We start from the raw sequence: 24,493 nt of genomic DNA on the forward strand, positions 1-24,493 counted from the left end.
TGAATTTGGGTTTGAGTTTATCATGACTAGCCAATTGCTATTAAATAATGATGATAATGTAGAAACAACAGTCACCTAGAGGGGGAAATAAATGCAGGTGACTGTGTTTCAGCAAACCTGGTGACAGGGTTTGGCCCTGGGCCCCAAGAACTGGGTCCCGCCTTGGAATGCCGTTCCAGGAGGGGCTTTGCTGCATTAGGATTGCAATCCCTAAAGCTGCCTGCCCCACAGCTGGCACTAATCTGTATTTCAGGAACGGTGTCCTAGAGAAACAGCCACTGATTGGGGAGACCAACAATGAAAAAAATAATTTAAAAAACAGCAATACTAACAACTTGAAATTATTTTCTTTGGCCTGAGAAATATTCTGAAAATTAGCCGATTTAAAATTTGAGTGCGAGACCTATGTTGTAAGTAAAGAATAATCTCAGATTTCTTTCTCAACTAGCAATTTAAAAATTTCTGACTCTAACTGCTAATCATGCTGTGAATTTATAACAAAGATATTAAAAGAGGGGGAGTGGAGGCTGCAGGGGTTAGTCATTTGTGTATAGGTATTCAGCAGTAACAGGGACATCTCAATATAAAAGTTCAATTCTTGCTATTCTTGGCATGAATCAACAAATAACAAAATAACCCAGACAAATTCTTAACTGAGCCTCCAAAATCCCTAGTCTCAATCTAAATTCAAGGAGTTAGAAATTGCTTTTAAAGCTTCCACATGTAAAAGTGACTTCAAAACAGCAAGATTTTGTGAGAAAGCGAGAGAGAGCTGTACACAGGAGCTGGCAGATTTACGGACTTGTGCGTCGCTCTTGGTATTTCGGCACTCGTGAAATGAGACGCAGTGTTTTGCTCCTTTCCCCGTGTGTGTGTGTGGGGAGGGGACAGAGATGAACCCAGCTAGCACAGGAGGCTTCACCGGTCCCCTCAAGCAAAGCCTACTTCCAGTATACTCTTTCGCTCTCAGTCGTGCAAACGAGAACTCCATTTTCCATCTGGGCTTGGGGCTCTTTACCAGTATTGACAGTTTCCTGATCAATCATGCCTCCTTCAGCAAAACCGTCCAGGTCATCCACTTTCACTTTCTCCCACGGTATGTAGGTGACACCAAGATCCACATCCCAGAATTGTTTGTATTCTGTTTTTACACCTTTGTTTAAAGCCCAAGCAATCTAGAAGGAATGGGGAGATAAAGAAAATAAATATATATTACTAAAACAAGTAACAATCAAAATGATACTTCATGTAAACACAAATAAAATCAATTGAAATAGGCAAAGTTATCATTTTGGGGAGATTAGAAGACAAAGAAATTTGTTCCATGTTCTTTTTTTTTTTTTTTTAAAGATGGAGATAGTATTCAAAATACGGAATTTATTTCCACATCTAACTTTAAATGACATATACGAGAAACAATTCAAATCCATGTGTTGGGCTGTTAACCAGGGCAGCAGTTCAGAACCCCCAGCCACTTCACAGGAGAAGCAATACAGGTTCTATAGGTTCATCACATCAGAAACCCTAGGGGACAGCTCTCGTCCACCCTACGGTGTTGCTTGGAGTACAATTGACTTGACAGCGGCTGTTGTCTAGGCGCTGACAACAGTGATAGTTAATTTAGACATGATGACATTCTTCAGAAGGGGAGGCCTGATGGTACTTAGTGTGTAGGAGGAAGGTCTGCCATAAGCAACAATGCCCGAGGACAGAGTAGCTCCCTGGGAAGCAGTTACATTGTGTCTAATTTGACTGCCAAAACTGATAATACTCAGAAAAATAAATTACTCCAAATAAAAAATAAAATTAATCACAGAAAGTTCAATGGGCAAACACTCCATTAAAGTTCCATTTAAAAGACTAAGGAAATGAAGATACTCCTGCTCACAGACCTTTCCCCCAAAGACTGAATTTGTGTAAACTGAGAAACATGGAAAGGGCTTCATCCTTCAACTGAGGAGAGGAAGAAGGTGAGGAGAAAGACGTGGAGAGTGCTGTGTGTGTGTGTGTGTGTGTGTGTGTGTGATCTCAAAGATCTAATCGACTAAAGCCCGCCTATTGCAGTTCATTTTCAACCCTAATTCAACACCTCAATGATGTTAAACACTTCCTTTCTTACTAGGCTTGCCTATGATGTGAAAAAAGGTTCATGAAAACAGGGGCACTCTAAAAATTCAAACAAACAAGCACAGAGGCCCTCCATCTGACAAACATCAGCCTTTCATACACACGAGAAAGCTGGCCTCCACCCTACAGCCTTACCTTAATGACCTTGGACCCAATCTTGTACGATCCTGAACTCAGCTTCTGAAGAGCCCGGTACGCATCCTGTCGGTGAACCATGCAGACATATGCACAGCCCCTAGGAGGAATCATCTGTTAAAACAAAAAAATATATATTGTTTCGGAAATAGTAAAAGGAAAATTAGATTGGGCATTAAAATTTAGTAAGTTGTTGTTTTCAAAGGAGTACATAAAGAGTGATTCGTTTTGGCACTGAAGCGGTGAAATAAAAGAGAACATCTACTAATGCTTATATGCTGCGGCGTGCCGTGGTGTTATTTCCAGTGGGGGGATGGGGGGGGCGGGGATGATAAGGCTACCTTGGCTGTACATTTCCACAGGAGATCACTGGACCTTTCTCTTTAACATTCCCATTTCCACAGAATGCCGATTTCCTCCTGCTATCTACTTATCATACCGTACTTGGTTTCCTTGAGGGCACTTAGGATGGATTTGTTTTGTTTTGATCTAACTTTTTTGTGCCCCGGAGGTAGTGGCTGGGAATGACTGGCAGACACAGCCTTTTTCTGAAGACGGGCCAGCACAGACTCTACTCCCCGCTAGCGTGCTGGGGCAGAGCGGGGAGTTCATGGAGAGAGGGAGAGATGTGTGGGCCCAGGAAGCATTAGAAACATTTCAGGTTCTGCTTAATTTCTCAAAAGTGATTCCAAACCAGCAACCATTTGCGTGATCACATTACTATTTGTCACAAGCGTCTAACACATGTAGAATCAATTACCCCAAAACTTCAAACTTAAGTTGGCCTCATCCTAAGGCATGTTATATTGAACTCTTAAACACTATGTGCCACTTAATGAAAACAAAAAAATCGCAGGGAAACAAGTCAAGCTGCTCCTCGGAAAAGACCCCACAATTTGCTTCTATAAAGATTAACACCAAGCACATCCTACGGAGAAGCTCTGAGCAGCCTTACTGAGGGGACAGTGTCAAAAATCAACTCGATGACATAATAGTAACAACACAAAGCAAAGAACTTTAACAACATACAAAGGGACCTCAAAAATCTCATGGGAAAAATCCCATCATACTTAAATTCCTTGAACTTTCTGAACTGCCTGGCCCACCAATCCTGGAGGACTATATTCCTGCTCAGAGCAAACAGTGCAGAGAGGACCTTGGGCCGGCCCCACTGACGTCACCACACGACGTCCCTCACTGACCTGTACATAGCACTAAGAGGGACAACACTGTAGGCACAGGGTGGGAATTATGCCTGATCTGAACCCACCACACTGGCACGGAACGCTAATGGTGTGCAACAGAGAAGAAAGGCAATGCAGTCCCCAAGGAATACCAAAAATAGACTTTAGGGCCAAGGCATGGAACCTCATCAGATGGGACAAAAACACTCCAAAAGGCCAATAAACAGACCTGAAACTATTTATAGACTTCTCTCTCTCTCTCTCTCTTTTTTTTTTTGGTCATTGGTTTTTCTTCTTGTTTCCTTTTGCTCTGTCTTGTTTTTGTGCTTTTATTACTGTCTCTGCATGTCTATACAGATATGACAGGTGGGATAAACAATCCAGAGACAACAACAGGGCCAATGTTCTGAGGAAACACTGGAGAAGGGGCAGATGGCAGAGAGGAAATTGGTGTTAACAAACCCTGGGACAAGGGAACAAGTGATCTAAAATCGATGGCGAGGAGGGTGGAGGATGCCTGGTAGGGCTAGATCAAGGGCAATATAACCAAGAGAAATTACTGAAACCCGAATGAAGGCCGAGGATTGATAGTGGGACAAGAAAAAGTAAAAGGAAATAGAGGAAAGAACTAGGACATAAAGGACATTTATAGATGTCTAAATACAGGTATGCACATATGTAAATATATTTATATATAACGATGGGGAAATAGTTCTATGTATATATATTTATATGTTAAGTATCAAATCAAGGTAACAGATGGACACAGGGCCTCTACTCAAATACTTCCTCAAGGGAAGGTGCCCAGCTATCAAAAGATGTAGTGTCTGGGGTCTTAAAGGCTTGAAGATACACAAGAGTTGATCTAGCTGAGAAGAAACAAAGTCCACATGGAAGAGGCACACCAGCCTGTGTGATCATGAGGTGTCGATGGGATCGGGTATCAAAGACCAAGAACAAAAATCTTATCAATGTGAATATAGGGGAGTGCAGAGAAGAGACCCGAAGCCCATCTGCAGACAATTGGACACCCCTTACAGAAGGGTCACAAGGAAGAGATGAGTCAGCCACGGTGTAGTAAAGCACAAATGAAATATACAACTTTCCTCTAGTTCTTTAATGCTTCCTCCACCCTACCCACCCCTACTATCATGATCCCAATTCTACCTCACAAATCCGGCTAGACCAGAGCGCATACACCAGTACAGATAAAGAGCTGGAAACACAGAGAATGAACCCAGGATAGATAAGCCCCTCAGGACCAGTAACGAGAGTATCGATACCAGGAGGGGAATAGGAACATAGGAGGAGAAAGGGGGAACCTATCACAATGATTTGCATATAACCTCCTCCCAAGGGGACGGACAACAGAAAAGCAGTCGAAGGGAGACATCGGTCAGTGTAAAACATGAAAAGACAAAGATAATTTTATAAATTATCAAGGGGAGGGCGGTGGAAGGAGGGGGAAAATTGAGGAGCTGAAACAACAGCTCAAGTAAAGGAAATGTTTTGAGAATGATGATGGCAACAAATGCACAAATGTGCATGACACAATGGATGGATGGATGGATGGATGGATGGAAATAAGAGCTGTATAAGCCCCTAATAAAATAATTTTTTAAAAAGAAAAACTTTCTGAAGTGTATGACCCACCAGCCACACACATAAAATACTAGGAAAGTAAGGAATATTTAGTCATGTAAAACAGTGAAACTTGGATCTCAATTTTTCCAAGTCTTATTTATATCAAGTAACATATTTAAACCTATAAATTACAATTAATGATAAAATGAAGCTTCTCATTCTCCTGAAATTTTATTTTTATCCAAGTGCTTTAAAAATGTCTTAGTCTAATAACTGAAGCAAGCTTTTTAGTTACAGAAAGTAATTAATTATTCTGTAAATTGCCAGATCACACACAATTGTATTTTCAATGTACGAATTCAGACATCTAGGCCAGCATTTCAGGTGGTCTCTCTACAGAACCCATACGATATCCAATAGGTTCATTTACTACAAATAAGCTTTGTTTGTCAAAGTAAAACCTCCTACCTTGCCAATTTTCACTCTAATGCCAATCTTTTCAAAGGAGAAGTCAACCTAACTACTTAGGTGCTTGGCTTGCAACTTAACTGCAATTCCAACTAGTGCACGTACTTTCCTCAAGCGCACCAATAATTAACTCAATGCAACATCTCGCCAATATTGCTCAGTCCCCGGAAGTCCAAAACAAAAAACAAAACAAAAAAATCAAGCAATTTTCAAACCCTACAACTTCCCATGTCCACAAAAGAAAGTAAAACGCACTGCCAGAGTACACTCTGACTCGTAGAACTACCCCTGTGAGTTTCCCAGGCTTAACTTTGCAGGAGTTGAAAGGCCCATCTTTCTCCCATGGGCTGCAGCCCAATGCCTACTATCTTTCAGCACTATGCTCTCCCAAGGCAGTGCAGTTACGGGGGAGATAAGGTCAGCAGAGGCCCTAAGAACCGTGACAAGAGCCTAACTGCCACAGGCAACAAGCCCCAAGGGCACGCAGTGCTTTTCGGGTCTGCACAGCACGGCCCACGCGGGGAAGGCACTGGGATCAGCAGGTGCGGGCATTCCACTGGGGCAGCTATCCAAAAGGAGCTGGAAACACCAGTGTGAGAACAGAAGAGGATCCGAAACAATTCCCAAGAGGTTATGTGACAGCAGCCTCTGACAGGAAACCAAGCAGCGACAGGTGCCTTTGCAAGCCAGGCACCTCACCAAGTGCCCTCCAGTGAGGTTCCAATGAGCACATCCACCTGCTTGAAAGCCAGCGAGGGAATGTGACACTCAATTCAAATGAAGAGTGCTGTTCATGATACAGCAACGTCAGGGTTGGTACTACAGGGAATGACTGCATAGAAAACAAGACAATAAAAAGTGGGCACTCTAGGGATAAAATCATGATAAAAGGTGCAAAGCATGGAAGTATATACACCAAAAGAAAGAAGAGGTGTAATGAATTGTAAATCTCCTTAAACAAACGATTAGAAAATGTTTAATAAATTATAACTTGTATTTCTCTACCTGGAAGTAAAATAATGACGTGCTGAGGAAGAGCCAGGGAGAGCAGATAATGTAGGTGCTTAAAGGGCAATCCAGGCAGTGTTCATTTGACTCTCAGGAAGAACAAAGGACTGGGTGGGAGGGGTGTGGATGCGCTATAAAAGCAGTGCGACGGAGAAAGTAGGTGCTGCGGAACAGAGGCGCCCCAGCCACACGGTTTCTCTCTCTTGCCAATGGAGTGCATTGCTTGAATCAAAACAACAAAAGCAACAACAGGAAAGTCTAGCCAAGGACACAGAGATGGCGAGCCCAAGGCTAGGCAGGTCTCATGCACAGGTGCCTGCAATGCTAAGGGGTGCGCTATATAAAATAGAAGGACACACCGTCATTTTCACCAGGTCACACATACACCGGGGTCTACAATTTAGGAGACATGTGCTACACTGCTACGAACCACCGAAGAGTATTTTATTAGAATTCCATTCTTTCAGTGAGGGAGCAGCAGCAACAGCAGCAAAATCATAATAAAGCACCTCAACGCAATGTTCTTTTTGAACAAGTAGCAGAAACCAGTGAGCTCCACAGGAATGAAGAGCGAGTACTCACATTGATGGATTCAATCTGGCCAAACTCTTCAAACAGGTTGGTTAAATCTTGCTGTGTCGCCTTCTTGTCCACCTGTCCAACCCAGAGGGTGGTGCTACAGACTGCCAGGACAGAAACAACAACCGCTCAGTCACACGGACGGAACAGCCATTCTGACCAACAAGAAACTAAATGCAACAACACACCATCTTCAAGAAACTTGTCAGTGGACACTTGCATCTGCTCTATCTAAAATCAACTGAAATCTAAGGTATATGAGGGGGTCTTTTAAAAAATCCACGGAAAATTTCCATCTTCCACAAACCTTATGAAGTCCTGTCATAAACTTACATATATATCACATCAATTTCTTGTATATCCCTAGTCTCAAACCTGGCTCAAAGCCCTTGGAGATGCTCAGCTCAGATTCTTAAGCAGTGGTTTCCTGGGGGAAGACAGATGAGGAAATGAGATTTGGAAGGATTCCTTGGACCACTCTAATGCACAACAATTTCAAAACTGTGTTTCCTTACCATCCTCTCTGCATGCTTTTCTGTTATCTTTCTGAACTGAAGCGGTTAACTGCTGTCTCTCCGAAAGGAAATGTTCAAGGTGAGAACAAAGATTTATCCTAACCTCAATAGTAACAGCGGCAGCTTCAAAACATGCATGCAAAGGGGAATTTAAGGATAATGGAATTTTTCCACAAACTTTTTTCAACTGGAATCCCTCAACTGTAGAAAGCCACTTCCTTTATTGTGGCAAGATTTAAACAGGAGAAATTTGGTCTGCTTTCAAACTGAATGGCCACAGGCCTCAAGATTTCTCTCTTTATCCTGAGGACGTGTCAATACATTCATAACAGAGTCCGTTTCCAGAGTTCTAACATAGCTGAATGTGTAAAAACAACAAAAAAAATGCCTTCCATACTTTGTAATTTGAACAGGAAGTACCCCGTTGGCACAGCAAACTAAGCAATGGGCTGCTAAACCTCATGGCTGCCAGTTCACCAGCTACTCCATGAGAGAGCTATGACAGGATGCAGCTGTTGTACTGATTGGCAGCCCTGGAAACCCTCTGGAACAGCTCTCTGTCCTACTGGGTTGTTATGAATCAGAGTGAGTTCAAAGCCCATGAATGGGCTTGAGTTTTTTAAAAAAGGTTTTTTTTTTTTAACTCTTGGGCAAATGTATCCCCTACTAAGATGACCATTCCAAAATCCCTACTAAATGCCCAAGGTTTTCGAGTCTTTCCACTTGGCGTGGGCAGAAACAGGCCATCTCCTAGCTATATGTTGTATCCCTCTGGCGTACAGGCCTGGCGATCATGGCTTCCCTACTAGCTGTCCTCTGGCCCTAGGCATAAACAGTGGTGTGTTGACGCCACACCTCCGGGGGCCCTGTCACACGATGGTCTCTTAAAAAGGAGTGGCAGGTTGGGAGACAATACTGAGCATTTGAAAAGAGTATTTCTTCTAAAACAGAGCCTGATGAGTTTTAAGGTAAATATTGGAAGACATACTTTTTGCAGTTTTTTCTTATGTCGTTTCTGGGTTTACCAACCATAAAAACTAGAAAGTAAATCCTGGTCATTAACGATGTAAATGGTCATAGCCACTACTTGAGAACTTAGGCGAGGAAATAAACCATACCTGACATCAAAATCCTAACCACTAAGTGGCTGACTCTCAAGGTCCTACTGGTACCACAAGCGGGCAGCGAGAAATCTCATGATCAGACTTTTAACATGCTGTCTGCATCGACCATCCCTCACACTAATGGAGTAACAGAAACTTCCAGAGCTAGAAATACCAATATTATTATTGCCCGATGTCACCAGAGAAGGTTCCGGCCAGATAAGCATGGTATCATTAAGTAGCCAGGCCCTAGTTAAAAAGCACTGCCCACTTTGATCAGACACATAGCTTCCAAACAAGGTAAAAAATTATGAATTATCATCTTTTAAAAATACATCTCCTTAGAAGAAACTATTGATTCGAAGACCTTCAGATAGTAGATAACCTGATCAATACAAAGATACTGAGAGGGAAATGACAGCTTGCTCCATTTTATGTACCCTTTTCTCTGGTTCCCTTTAAAGTCAAAACCCTATAATATTTTCTGACTATAACTCATTTCCTGGTGCTTTCCATTCTATCTAGAGGCTTCTCCACCTTAACACCAACCCTGCCACCATGAAATCTATAATCATGTAGGTTCAGTTAATACAGAAAGGAAAGCGGGAATTTCTCCTTCAGTGCCACGGGGCCCATCAATGTTTGGAATTTGCTTTGGATGCTAACACAAACCGATACATTTCACCTAAGAATGGCTCCTCCCAGCCTGCTGGTTTATAGTGGACAAGAGGCACTGCCGTACACACTATGGGCCCTAGTCTGGTCCATCCACTTTAGATCTTCAATCTTCAGTCAATTCTCAGGTTTACTACTTTGCATTTTTAAAAACCTTTAAACTGTCAGATTTTTAATAGAATCCGTCTATTAAAATGTTCTCATTTCACTCCTTCACATTATAAAACACTGAGGAGAAAATGATCTGTCAAACAATTTCCTACTGCTTGGCCTGAGAATGAGGTTGGATGCATTTGCAGCCCAGACTGCTGTGTTAAATGTGTGTGCTACTTACCACTCAGTGTTTTAGATCTAATTGGCGGCAGCCCCTTTTTCTGCCGCTCTTTCTCTCGCTCTCTGGCTCTCCTCTCACTTGAGTACGAGCGTGAAGATTTCCTCTTTCTCTCTCTGGAGCGGGAGCGGGAGCGTTTCCTGTGCTTGCGCTTTCGAGATCCAGAGCGTGACCTAGACCTTCGTTTTCTGGGTGATCTAAAAAAACAACAGCAATAATGTATCCATTATTTGATGTCAATGGAGAGTGTCAGCCTTCTGCCAAATGTCTTATGCTTGTGTGCCAAAGAAAACCGGAATATCTTATAGTTAGCCACTTCTAAACAAAAATTTTTTGGGATGTTTATTCAAATACCAAAAGTGCATTTTCTCAAATCTACGTGTTGTTCAGGTCCACGTGAATCATAAAGGTATAAATGTTTGTGAGCAGTAAATCTTAAGAGTCGGAGTAATACAACTCAAAGAAAAAAGGGAATGAGATACCAAACAGTGGATCCCACTATCGCTTATTATTTCTCCCCCTCACGATTCAAATGGGAGTCAAAAAGAACAAGGAAAAACTAAGGAAAAAAATAAAAGATTCTAGAGGTGACAAAGATACCAGATTATTAAAATAAGGATGCAGAGCATTCCCAGAGAATGAAAACACTCGATACACAAAGCCACTAAGAAGTCTAAAACGTCTTGGTATTTAACTTCACAAAACGAAAATAAACAAAAATACTCTTCCTCTTTTCCTTGCTATTTTTATTATTATGAGTAAACAGAGAGCAGCATCATTGTTGGGCTGCCTGCACTGCTCAGGAGTCACTGAAATAAGGAAGACTGATCCAAGCTCCCAGCTGCATGACATGAATGCTACTCTGGGAAGGACTCAAAGAAATGACCAAAAATGTATGTAGTTAAAAACAGAAATGAAGGTAACTGTTAATAAAATTCTGAAGTATCACTTTCTGAGAATGTAAGAAAAGATTTAATTACAGAAAAATAGTGTGTCCCTGAAAGTTGTTGCAAAGATACAAGATCAGTGTGACGTGTGCCACACTCACACATGCACACAGCTGGTAGTAATAATAACTGTAGGACCTTGAGCGTGTCCGGGACCGTGTTCTTGATCTTGAGCGAACAGCTACTTTCTTTGCTTCTTGCTCACAAAGCTCCTCCTCCACTACATCTTGCCCTTCATCTATATCCATATCCTTCAAAGGCAAGAGACAAGGAAAGAAAAGGTCTGGCTGAGAATCGGTACATATGGACAATAATTCAAAAGTATTCACCAAGCACTGACGTGTAACAGGTAAAATGGTCAAAGAAAAGCTTTTGTGTGTGTGTGTGTGTGTGTGTGTGTGTGTATTGGGTGGGGAAGGGAGAGCATGTAGTTAGCATGTTATCCTTATACAGTAATTTTAAAATTTTCTTACTTTAACATTAGAACTATAAATGGCCCAGAAAAGCTTCTTCTCTTACCTGTTGCTGAATATCTATGGAATCGTCCAAATTTGCCTCAGGCTCAAGAAAATGCTGCTGACTGCTCCCTTGTGAGGGGGAGGCTGAATGCTCTGACCCAAAGGTTCCCTCTTGACTGTCCTGAGGGGTTGCCTATCAAGACAGAGCACATGGACACAACCGTAAAGAAATAAGAACTTTTGTGATAAATCGAAATGTAAGCACAGGTCACTTGCTTAATGGATCACAATTACATATTTTAAAGTCCCAATTCATAAAGAAACCGTGTTAAATACTTTACAAAGTAACCTATCTAAAATTTCACTTTTGTGTAATTCCTAGTTTATTGAAAAGCGTAGAACACTATCAAAAAAAGGAATTCTAACTCACTACCATCAAGCCAATTCTCACTCGTGCCAAAAACTAGAAAACTGAATGAAGTCTAAGACGCAGCAGAGCTTTAAAAAATGTTTTTAGCTGTGAAAATATGAAAATTTCAAAGATAGAAAGGGCTATCTCATGAAAGGCATGGATTAGCACTCAAAGAATCAAAGGTAGTGAGATTTAATAAAATGCTATAAAGTTCAACTAATTATTTTACACTAAAAAATTAAATGCACATGTGTATAAAAGCAAAACAGGGTATTATTCTAGCAAAACCGTGCCCAACTTTTATAATAATTGATTTCAAACATTTTTACATGACCCTGATTAAAAGTAGGAATAATGCCTTGACTACAACCTGAAATTTACTATTTCCTTTTATTCTACAGATGTTATCTAAGAGAACAGCTTATGTAAAAGGGTTTCCAAAAGTCCATGGAAAATGCTATTAACTGTTCCTTCCATTTTTCCATGAATTATGTAAAGCTCCCACATAACTATATATTGCACCGAATACCTTATCTCCAAAATAAAACAACTTAAATCCAAGAGTGGAACCTCTTATGTTTCAATGCACCTAACCAATTGGGACAGTGAAATGTTAACAATGGATTGAAATGTTTAGAATGAGGGGTACCCCCCAAAAAAACGCCATTGGGCTGGGCTGATGGGAGCTTTCACAGTATGCATTTTACCGACTAGGTGAGCAATGAGCAGCTGACTCTCAAGTGCGCCCCGTGGGGTTGCCTGCCAGGGTCTCTGATCACAGTGATTACCCTGGTAAAGCAGTTTGCTCACAACTCGGTTCTTGTGGCTATGCAATTTTGTTTCCTGCTTGGGAAAGATGCCGCAGAAACTGCTGCGATGTTGAACACAGCCACAAGGACAGCGCTATGGGAAAAACTCAAGTGCACGAGTGGTTTTCTAGTTTCACAAAAGGTGAAATGTTGATTGTTAACAAACCTCGTTCTGGATGTCCATCAATTTCCCAAAAGGAAGGAAATGTAAATGTGTAGTACATTTGGAATTTGGTCCGCCAAGTCAGATTTTTAATTGAGTTTTCTATTCAGAGGTTCTGAAAAGCTGCATACAGTGTGTGGGGGGGGAAAGGTTTGATTTGTGGCAGACGGGGAACTGGTTTGCCACAATAAGGTACCTGCTCACATCGCCATTTCAGTGCCCCAGTTTTACAAGGAAAAAACATGCCTCTCTTGCCCCAGACACCAATTAAAGCTAAAGTTAAGATGAGACAAGACAGCAGTAGTTAAATACATGTTCCATTCAACACTGCCTAAAACATGAACAAAACAGACATGTCTTCCAGAGCAAGTCACACAAATGGCCTGGTCTACCTCTGTCCTTTAAAAAGGTCACATGGCTGGGCCTTTGTTAATAAGCACGGGGCTTCTGACCACAAGGTCAGCTGTTCAACAGGAGAAAGATGAGGCTTTCTACTCCCATAAGATTTACTTCATGAGAAACTCTGTGGAGTTCCACTGTGTCCTGTCAGTTAAAAGTGACTCTACTGACAGTGGGTTTGGTTTTGAAGCCTTTAAAATGGCACAATTCTTACCAATAAAATACAAGCTAAGTTTCAACATCATAATCAGCCTAACTCTTTTCACTCTGTATTTACATATTCATGTCTTGATTGCTTCCGTTACACCACATACTATCTAGCTCAACCTCAAAACTTTCAGATCATTAATTATGTATATAGTGAGTTAACCCTAGCCATTGGGTTTACTGCAGTGAAATTCAGTGAGTTTATTTTCTAAATAATTTTAACTATTTAAAAGAACTGCTACTTTAAAAAAATTAAAATACATTCTACCTTGAAGGTTCATTGGCCCTTTTAATAAATCTTGCCAAATATAAAGGTTGGTTTTCCTGTATCTCGAAAGATGTGCTATTTCTTCAAGCTAGGAATTATTTCATTTATTATGTAATTATTTATCCACTATTCTCAATTATGTGAAAAGATAAAGAATGAAAAAAGGTCACAGGAGAATTCAGTAGAATCCATCATAAATCAGTTTTACTGCACTGCAGAAACACTGTTTCGCCTTTGAAGAAAGTTCACACATGACTAAGAATATCAGCTTTTAAGTCTTTTATCTTTCCATCTTTCCTTGAACACAGCTGAATATTCAGATTTCTCACAACAGAAAAGTGGCAGAGGAATTATTAAACCAAAAAGATAGGAAGAGCAGGACCTCATATGCTGTAATGCAAACAGAACAATGTATCCTACAACTGAGAGTGCAGACTGAGTTTTCAAATGGCCAAACTGCACATATTTCTCAAACACAAAAACTGGTCAATGATAAATATACTCAGAAGATTCAGTTGGAGCTTCCATGAGGAGGGTCTTGTCTCGCACATTACACTGCAAGAACCTGGATGCTAGAGGAACGTGTTGCTTCTGAAGGAGGTTCGATTTGGCACTCCTAACGACCCTATAGGACAGGGTACGAGTGTTCCCATGGGTTTTCCAAGTCTCCTAACCCTATATGAGGGTAGAAAGCCCTTTCTTGCAGATGGTTTCAGAATGGCAACTTTGCAGATTGTACCCCCCACAAATATATATATAAAATGAAGAAGACTCCCTGGTGACAAATGATAAATGACTAGCTTTCCTGGTACACTAGTGTACGCCTGGTTGAAGAAATCTTGGCTCCTTCTAGCATGATTCTATACAAAGCATCAATAAAATGTTGAATGAAACCAAACTAGAGAATGGCAGCTGGCCGACTTCCTTCCGGATCAGCATGAAGTGTCCCATTTCAATCAAGTCTGCATCTCTTTTCCTCCATTTTGTCAGTCTAATCGACAAGAGAGACTTTATCTTCATGAAACTCACGTGTGATATGCTTACAGCATACCCTTATTAAGAACCTAATATGCCATTAATCTCAGGACCATCTCCATTTATTATTAAGACATTTATAGAAATGGAGGGATGTTAATATCACATCTTGGTAAACATTGTGTTCAATTCTACTCTTTCCATCAAATACCTCTGTATATTATCATTTCAAAAATGATAGTTTCAAAATTATACTGAGAACTTCTAAACTTTAGGACCTAAACTGACCGAATCTTCTTTAAATATCTATAGTCTTAATGTTCTTTTAAAAGCCTTTTTTGTTTCTTACCAATTTTACTATCAGCATGTCATTTGGAGCTACAGTTCTGACACTTGAATAAAGTCATCAAGTCCAACTTACTGAAGCAACAGAAACAATTCCCCTTATAACATCATTTCTAGCTCATTCTTCTCACGAAGTGCTCCAGATTGTCAATCGTTCACTAGTGCTTAAAGAAACTAGACCCCAACCGGGCCTCCCAGAGCGGTGAGAGCTACAATGAGCAGAGCGGCACATCAGCTCTGTTGTTATCTAAGACACTGGAACAATGCTTACGCAGCCACAGTAAGTGAGCTTACGAAGATATAGAAATACCTTTTTTCCCTGCATATTACACCCTAACCCACCAACACGAGTGGTTTCATTGTTAAGAGTTAATTACAAAGAGGGGTTGGGGGAGTGGGGTTAGGTATGGGGAGCTGATACCAGGGGCTCAAGTGGGAAGAGAATGCTTTGAAAATGAAGGAGGCACATGTGCAAAAGTGCCTGACACACGATGAATCTACGGATTGTGGTAAGAGCTGTAAGAGCCCCTAATAAAAGCATTTTGTTAAAAAAAAAAAAGTTAATTACATGATCATTAAGTTTGATTTTCAACTTGTTGATATACTTCTTGATTCTGCTTTGTTGGAATTATTCACTATCTGCCATATACATGAGAAATGATGGTTTTCTTCTCTGATCCCTTTTCTTCATCAGAGTCTGCTTTTGACACAAAGTGCTTTCAGGAACTCCTATTACTATCAAAATGATCCTATTACTGCATGCGCTGAAGTTGTAGAAATTATACACTAAGTACTGAGGCCCAAGATTCTTCCAGAGCCGGGTGAGATTCTTCTGATCTCTCTCTAGAACACAGTAAGGTTCACTTCAGTCATTACAGAATTGATAAATACAGCTTATAACTAAGCAAATCTACTGCTTGGATACTATCTCTTGTTTAACAGTTCTGAGTGTTTACTTTATCATTAAGAACATGTGCTATTTCTTTTTGTTGTATTAGTAATCATTTCATTAGGAGCTTGCTATAGTTTATCGTGCCAGCCTGGCCAATTAACACAAGTAGGATTAACTAAAGGGCAGAGGGATAAATGGCTCGGTGAGCCTCGCCTTGCTTGTTCTGTGCCTCCGTTTAAAGGGGTACACTACCTGTGGGATGCCTAGCCTGTGGACTGTGTCGCTCTAAGTTGAGGTCCCTTTAAGCCCACATGATTGGAATATTCATCTCTGGAGCTGGGGACCAACAGCTGATGACAGTTGGGGACCTGCCCTGCTGTTTGCTGCCTGGATATATACAGCCCAGCTCTCTCTACAGAAGGGGACTGGCAACTGGTGGCTCTCAAGCCTTAAAGGACTGCCAGTGTCTCACTGCTTTATAATTTAACTGTTAATTTCTTGTATTATGTATCTGTATATAATTTAACGGTTCATTTCTTGAATTATATATCTATCTTTATAAATATATTTATATACAATTACTAGCAATCTGGTTTGTCTCTCTAGAGAACCCTGTCCAACACAGAGATCTTACAGATATAACAATCTATAAGTTAGGGGACACATAATTTTACAAGTGCTGCCACCGTCAGGTTCAAAACATTTGCTCTTCTTGATCTCTTTGATATCAGCTCCCCCTTAGCCTCTCCCTTCCACACCCTACCCTCCAGGAACCCTTATTCGTGTGTGTGTGTATTTGCCATTATCTTACACCATCCAATGTATCCATTCACCTGCAATTCGGTTATCCGTTCCCCCCCAGCCCCCCGAATGGGTTTATATAGTCATCGCCATTAAGCTCCGCACCCCTCTTCCCGGATCCTCAGGGAATCATTACTCCCGTTACGGTTTCTGACGGGCTATCTATCTTGTCTTTCATGCTCTTAATTGTACGAATGAATATATGCAAAGTTTTCCGCATTAACTCTGCGATATTCTTAAAGGAATCCTAAATTGCCAGAACAGACTTTGGTTACAGAAAAATAATTATGAAAAGTTTAGAAAAGACTGATCTAATTTAGCGATTTGAGAGAGAGCTCTCAAAAATGAAAAGAAAATGAACTTGTTCTCCTGTTGAGGCCTTTGGTGCAGCTGTAGCTTACACCACACTTTAGAAAGGGAAGCAAGTGACAGGCAAATGCTAGGCCTGTCGCTGACTCGTTCCAAGGGCACGGAGAGCACGGAGGCTCACCTTGTGCGGCTGCTGCTGCTCCAGGAGCTGCTGTCTGAGGTGCTCCAGGTTCTGTTGCTGCAGCTGCTCGGCTATCTGGTGAAAGATGGAATTGTTCACAGACTCTGAAACGTGAGGGCTAAAAAAAAAGGGGGGGAGAAATATATGTTAAAACTCACTGAACACGGGAAAAGATGTTTAAAAACATACCTTGCTACAATGTTTGCTCTTCAATGTAGTTAACATCAAAAATGGAATACTTAGGACATTAAAACGCTCTTCAGTAGTGTTCCAATAGAAAACATACTAAAGATCTGGTATTCCTATTTCATATTACAAAGAGCAATGTGTGTTCATTTAACACCAACAGTTGTTTTTATAACTCAGCACAACATCAGAATGATTACATTATTTAAATATTGTCACTTTAATTCCTCTAACCACTAAACTCAATGCTATCAAGTCAATGCCACCTCCTGGTGACCCCCCCACCCCTGTGTGACGGGCAGACCTGCTTCAGAGGGCGGTGTTGGCTATCTTTACAGAAGCAGATTGTCAGGCTGCGCTTCTGTGACATGACTGAGTGACTCAAACCATCAACATCCAAGTTAGTAGGTTAGTTGTCTATCAAAAACCACCTACAGCACCCAGGGACAGCACAGAAAGTGGGGGAAATTTTGTGAGTATAGGTAAAATGTACAACTGCAACTGATCAGAAATATTACAAAACTCACTGTTTTCTTTAACCAGAGACTGTATCAGGTATGCTAACAGAAATATAGTGCTTAAATACAAGGAAAAATATTATAACTGTACTGTGGGAATTCCCACCTGGAGAACACCTGGAATACTGGGTGCCAGGGTAACACATGAATAAAAAAGAGGGTACCCCAAAGGGGGCAATCAGGATGATGAGAGGTCTTGAAAAAGCTGGGGGGAAATGTGCTTCATCTGGAGCAAATAAACCTAAGAGGAAGAACAATACCTATCTTCAAATTCTGAAAGGCTGGATCTGACAATCAATGGGGCAACATTTGTTTCCTGGCTTTAGAAAGCAAACCGTGGACTAGTATACAGAAGTTATGGGAGCAGAATTCCGTTAAATAACAGAGCATTCCAAATATTTCATTTCTTACCTAGAAAACACTAAATGGGACAAATACACTTGCCGGGCTGTTAGAGGAGATGTTTAAACTGCTTAGGAGAGTTACTAAAATCTCAAATGATTCTTCTAACTTTAAGCGTTATAATCTAAAGCTCTAGGTTTTTAATTGTTTCAAGTAGACCAGTGCTATCAAATGTCACCCTGCATGCTGTCCCAATGCATAAAACAGCAACATCTGCTTGGCGGAGAGCCACATAGACTCCTTCCCCATCATCCGCCCTCCACCATTCTTCCACCTTCCATCACAGCCTCACCTCCACCCCAGCTCTCCAACACCTTCCTCCCCACTGGTCCACTCCCACATCCTCAGAGAAGCTGTGGCTGTGCAGAAAAGGCTGTTACTGCATTTTCTTTCTTTGGTTGGGAAATGGGATGGGGGAAATCGCTCGTGTAAATAAACACATAGTCCTTGTTACTAGAAGTAAACTGCTAACCTGGTATTTCAAATGTTCTTACAAGTTTACATATCATACTGCCTGGTACACACAGAAAAATTACCCAACCAAATTTATCAATAATGACAATATCCATATTTATCAATATCAACAATATCCTTATTTCCCAATATGGAACTTTGAAGTATCCAAAATAAGCACACAATCTGTGAGAGAGTCAAAACAATACAGGGAGAAGAGATGGCAACTCTTTCACCTTTCTATGATGGTAGAGCAAAACAGACCAAAATCATCAACTCCAACGTATTCAAAGTCAAATCAGCAGCTCAGGTGGGAAAGTAGTACCTAATGTTGTTTATAAAATTAGTATGAACGAAAAATCACAATTCTTACAGTTGAGAAGTTGGAATTTCCTTTTTGGATTCTTCACTATGCTCAGAATCTTCTCCAAAATCAAACCTATCCATCAACTTCTGGGAGATATGGGGCAGAGCAGAAAGAAAAGACAAATTAAAAACAAGTCATGCAATCTAAGTTACAAAGATTAATCTGCACATTACTAAAAACCTCATGAAGTTAGTTATGTCACATAATATTTAACTTATAGATTAAAATGTTTCATTTGAGTGATTATTTACATATTTTAAAATGTACTTTGAAATATATTATTTTATCTCACAAATCACATCCTTATCGGGACAAACACTGACATGTTTGCATTACAGAAAAGAGAAACAGAGTAAAGTAATTATGGACCCTATTAAAACACCTGTGCATCGCAATAATAAATGCAATTTTGGTAGAGTTCTAAAAATGTTGCATTATTTTCTGAATGGCTCTTTATGTGACCAAACTATTTAAAACTACAGTAACTTAAAATATAGACTTGGAAACTAAAGGTCCATATAGTCTAACGATCCCATAAATCCATATTCATCATCCTACGAAAAGAACACAAGAAAATATGGACAGCAGTTCTGAGAAATGCTGTGGCATGACCGGAAATAGGGAAGGCTGTTGTACATATTACACAGTAAATTATATCTATAATAGATTTCCAACACAAAAGGAAATAAGCTCAAAGTCTTCTCATTATTATATTAGTGTTACACTTCCACATATTCATCAATTTTCATTTTAGAAGGTTAAATCATAATTTATTTGTAGTATCCATACAAAACCGAGAGCATTTAGAATAATTCACCTCAGAAGACTAAACACTTTCACTGGCAATTTATCATTTAGTCAAAAGGAAATATTTGTTTCAAGGAGATCCGTACAATTACTTCATTTCTATCAGACATCTATTTTTGGTTGTTAATTTTGAAACCATGGTGTTGCCATGGTTAAGCAGCTGTTCAAACGGAACAGCCGCTCTGCAGGAGTTGAAGCGGCCTGCTTCTGTGCAGAGTGCAGGCGCGGAAGCTCAGGGGGTAGTTCCATTCCGTTCAATAGGGTCATTCTGAGTCAGAATCTACTGGACAACCGTGCGTTTGGCTAGGTTTTTATAGCGAATTCGTGCTCACAAACTCACTCCCATGAAGCCATTTCAAAGTCACAATGAACGTTTAGGACAGAGTAGAACCGCCCTAAGCGTTTCCCAAGCCGGCCATCTTTACAGAAGCAGACATGCTCATCTTTCTCGCGCAGAGCCGCACGGAGGCTGGTGCTGCTGACTTTGTGGTCCGCGGCTCAGGCATGAACCCACTATGCCACCAGGATCCTTTATGCAGGACACTGGATTATTACTACAACTTTAAGGTAAAATGGAAGGGCTGTGGTGGAGTGGGTTACATATAGTCCAAACCCACCAGCCACTCCGAGAGTGAGAGATGAGTCTGTCTCTTCCCTAAAAAGATCCAGCAAGGGTCTGTCTTCAAGGGTCACTAAAGTTGGACTCAACTTCCTAGTGGAAGACGATATAGTAAAACGCAATCTGTACAATTAGAATTTGCATAGGTAGATCATAAAACGTTTAGGTTCTAGTACACTTCATACAGAATGGAAGTGATGTCTTAACAGTTCTACCTTGTTAAAGGAGACACCCTGTTCCAGGGGGTTCAGGGTGTTGGCGGCGGCAGCAGCAGCTGTGAGTTGAGCTGTAAGTGCCTGCAGCTGAACCACAAGCCCAGCGTCAAGGGCTTGCAGGATGGAAGGCTGGGGCTTCTGCTGTTGTATCTGTAAAGTCTGTATCAACTGCTGAAGCTGGAAGGGGGAGAGGGCATGGACACAAAGCAAGTCTAGTCAATGAAATCAATGAATGCTCAACCTTTAAAAACAACTCTATTATTATAACCATTGTTATCAGTTAAAGGAGAAAAACCATACGAACATCGACATAGAGAAAACCTGAAATCAGAGACTTTTTTTGATTTTTTAAGTTTAAACCTAAGAAAAGCAAATTATGTTTTTAAGACTACATCAAAACACATATCCAGCTTCATACTGGAAGAAAGCTGCCTTTATACTGAAATGCGAGAAAAGAATGACTGCCCCCCTCCCCCCTCAGGGCTTGTGTTAAAATCTTTTCAAGAGTATATAGCCAGTGCAATAAAAAAATAATGTTATAAATATTTAAATCATAGATACGGACTTGTTAGCTGCAGATAAGAGTTTAACTACAGAACAATGAAAACCCATTAAAATGAAATTAAATTTGTCATTGGCTACTTACTCACCCCCCACCAAAAAAACCCCATCAACTTCTCTAACCCGCAACTGTAAGGAGTAGATGATGCGGGGCTGTTGTGCCTGCTCTAAATACAGAACAGAACCCAAATTTATTTATTAAAAAAAAAAAAAAGAGTCCAGGTTTAGTAGGTCAGACTGAAAAAAAACCTCAAGACTATCCTCATATGATACCTTTTTAAGCTTAAACTAAAGCCAGTCTGAGAAGACATCGTTTAGGCAAAGAATATAGATTAGCCTATAAAATAAAAACACGAAGGACGTGCTCCAATTTAGAACAATTAGCTAGATGAGACCAAAGAGGCAAACCACAGTTTCCCCAAAGGCAAAGATGAGACGGAAAGCAGGGGCTGAAGTGGGAGATGCTGACAAAGTACAGGGGCAACAGCCAATACCGTGAAAAATTGAGGAAACTGCTGAATGGGAATTTAATTTGCTGCATAAGCTTTCACTCAAACCAATAAAGTGCCTTTTTAAAGTATTCACAGGGTAAGTCTAAGAAATGTGAAGGGCCTACCTTTACAAAGCTACTAAGCTTCACTACAATATACAACATGGTATATAGAGGAGCTTATCTTTCAAAAGTGAAAAAGAACAAACCACACACCCTCAGCAGTATTTTATAAAACCAATTCCAAATCACCTGTTGGCCTTGAGGGCTCTGTAGGATCTGAGCCACAGCTGCAAGCGTATCTGTGTTGGTGATCTGAGACACCCACGGGTCAGGTAGGCCCTGGACCACATTGGCAGGAGTAACCGGTGTCACAGGAGTTCCTTTGAACAAAGCATCATCAGTATGTAAGTCATTTACAAAGGCTTGTGACACTGACTTTTGATAAGACACTTACAAAAGTTTACAAATATTAAAAAATTCTCTTCATTTGGACAAACTTTAAAATCATTTACAAAATTAAAAATTTTCAAGCCATTAAAACCTCACTACCAAAGAAAATTGAAGGACATGAAAGGCTATTCAAAATGCCCTGTTGGATTTTTCAATTAATAAAAACTGTTGTTAGGTGGCGTCTAGTTGGTTCCGCTCATAGACTGAAACATTACCGACCCTGCACTATTCTCAACTGATTTTTTGGAGGCTACTGTGGCATCCGCTGTGCTAGTCCATCTTGATGGTCGGCTTCGTTTTCCCTGCCCTTTTACCCTACCAGCACCAGGTCCCTCCCTTCCCAGGAACTAGTCTGTGCAGAGAACGCCGTCAAAGCGCTGGAGACGAAGTCTCGGCACCCTCACTTCCCAGGAGCAGTCTCGGACTTCTTTCTTCTTTCTACGGCTGTCTGTCTGTTTTATGTGCAGTCCACTATTCTCTGCCCACACTCTTAATTCAAAGGCACCGATTCTTCTCCAGTCTTCCTTATTCAATGCCCAACGATACAGGCATATGCACATTAAAGAACAGTATGTGTAACACAATATCATTTTTGGTTGAAAAATGTAATTCTATATATAGACTGCAAAATCACCCTAATATATATCAAAATGTTACCAACTATACTTCTTGGCTTACAATGAAAAGTGTTATATTCCATTTAAATACTTTAACAAAATGTGATATTGATATAATTATTAAAGCATTTTTAGCTTCACAAAATTTTTCCAAGGCTCTTTACAAATGTTTCCCTATCAGGAAGCCATGACACCACTGTAGGTAAAGGACTGGGTAGCTAACTTCACATTAGGTAGGTCAAACCCATCAGCTTCTTAATGGGGCCCTCTCTGCTTCACAGAATGATTTACAAGTCTCAGAAATTCAATCCTATTCTCCCCCATAGAGTTGCTCCGAGTTGGAAATGGCACCCATAGCAGTGAGCCTGTCTCACCGGATCAGCTGATTTGTGTGCAAAGTGAAGAGCTGAGGAAGCCTTAGGAACTCATCCATTTTCCAAACACATTGATGTGTTTCTTTCTGGTAATTAAAAACAAAGGCTTTCTCAAAATTGGAAAGAGTCACACAAGTATAAATTTTGAATCGATTTTTTTTCCCTTCAAAATAGTTTCCTGCCTCTCACCTGGAAAGGAAAATGGGAACTAAATGTTTGTAGCACAACTCGCCTCAGGACAACATACCTGGGGTGTTGCTCATGGCTGTGGTGGTGCTTGCCAGAACGGGGGTAACAACTGGAGGGGGGATCCCTGCTGCCATATCCAAGAGAGGCTGGATAATCTCACTCTTGAACACATTATTCTTCTGCCACAAGTTTAATACTCTTACTATTTTACTCTGAAAAAAAAAAAAGAAAACATTTTATAAATTTTATGCTTTCAAAATCTTACCAGTCATATTTCCTCAAGGTTGTTCAGGCATGGAATAAATAGACAAAAATTCTTCCATAGGACTTTAAACCATGAAATTCGTGGTTATGTAGTTTTGGATTTGTTAACTTTAGCTGACTTAAAAAAAATTTAAACACAAAAGCATTTTGACAGACAAGAGAGTAAATCAGGTGCTGTTGAGCTAAAGACCAGGGAGGACAGTAGGTTTCCTTTATCTTCCGCGCCAACCCTTGTGAGAGGATGGCTGTGGTGGTCTGGGAGCCTGTGCTGAGGAGGATTTATGCACCTCACAGTGGGGGCTGTAACATTGACTCATTCATACTACTCACTAAAGACAAATAAGCAACCACTGCAGGGCACGGTCCCTGTGTTATAGGATAATTTTTTTGAACGCATGTGTTGTAAAGGATTGAAGGACTGGGAAGGGATAACTCATGTAAAAATTTAACTTACTTCCCCTTTTGGACCCACCATAAATACTTATTCCCTGTAAACATTTGAAATCAAAAACACAAACTTTTGTACTGCAGATTTAGCACCGAGTCACTAATTTTTCCTCCTAGGTCTTCTTCCTCGGTAGGAAACTGTCACCGGCATGCTGGCACTAGGTAATCTGTTCTCATACTGGCTCTAAGTTCTCTAATGTCGTAAAACAGGCTTTGATTATCCTATAAAGCAATAGCGAAACATAGCTGTTACTGACAAGTTGACCTGACCTCACGGGACCACCTCAGTTCTTCATGTTCAGCTCACTCTCTTCCATCCCAGTCTCAACAGTCCCACCCCCATCAGGCATGTCACCACTACCACTGTCATTAGGTCGTGTGTCCTTTAGTGTCTGTCTCTTTCTAGATGGCTTCGCAGCCAAAGGACTTGGCAGAATTTCAGTCACATATTTATATAGCTGCTGTGAAACTTCATGAAACAGCTACTGTTTCCATAACCTTCCCGGTATCACTGGCCTTAGACCCATTCTGTCAATAAAAAGAAACCAACAGTAGGTCTCTCTACTTATAAACTGAGAGAGTGCGCCAACCAGGGAGCTTCTCAGGAGCCCTCTCTCAATTCCTGACTGATAAACTATTTTGACTGTTTTAACTTG

At 40.7% G+C, this 24,493-nt stretch overlaps 1 protein-coding gene across 2 annotated transcripts in view; it reads right to left on the minus strand.

Annotated features, from left to right (window-relative positions):
* Window positions 1–24,493, minus strand: part of SCAF8 (SR-related CTD associated factor 8) — a 100,977-nt gene that overhangs the window by 14,186 nt on the left and 62,298 nt on the right. For both annotated transcript variants that reach the window (XM_075554345.1, XM_075554344.1), the window contains 11 exons: window positions 23,185–23,338; window positions 21,746–21,876; window positions 20,443–20,619; window positions 18,808–18,887; window positions 16,876–16,993; window positions 11,176–11,307; window positions 10,795–10,907; window positions 9,713–9,906; window positions 7,089–7,189; window positions 2,263–2,376; window positions 1,019–1,175 (listed from right to left, as the gene is read on the minus strand). In XM_075554345.1, coding sequence (XP_075410460.1) covers window positions 1,019–1,175; window positions 2,263–2,376; window positions 7,089–7,189; window positions 9,713–9,906; window positions 10,795–10,907; window positions 11,176–11,307; window positions 16,876–16,993; window positions 18,808–18,887; window positions 20,443–20,619; window positions 21,746–21,876; window positions 23,185–23,338 — 1,471 coding nt within the window. The remainder of the gene's footprint in view (window positions 1–1,018; window positions 1,176–2,262; window positions 2,377–7,088; window positions 7,190–9,712; window positions 9,907–10,794; window positions 10,908–11,175; window positions 11,308–16,875; window positions 16,994–18,807; window positions 18,888–20,442; window positions 20,620–21,745; window positions 21,877–23,184; window positions 23,339–24,493) is intronic.

This window comes from Tenrec ecaudatus, chromosome 7 (assembly GCF_050624435.1).
Source record: "Tenrec ecaudatus isolate mTenEca1 chromosome 7, mTenEca1.hap1, whole genome shotgun sequence".
Classification (NCBI taxonomy): domain Eukaryota; kingdom Metazoa; phylum Chordata; class Mammalia; order Afrosoricida; family Tenrecidae; genus Tenrec; species Tenrec ecaudatus.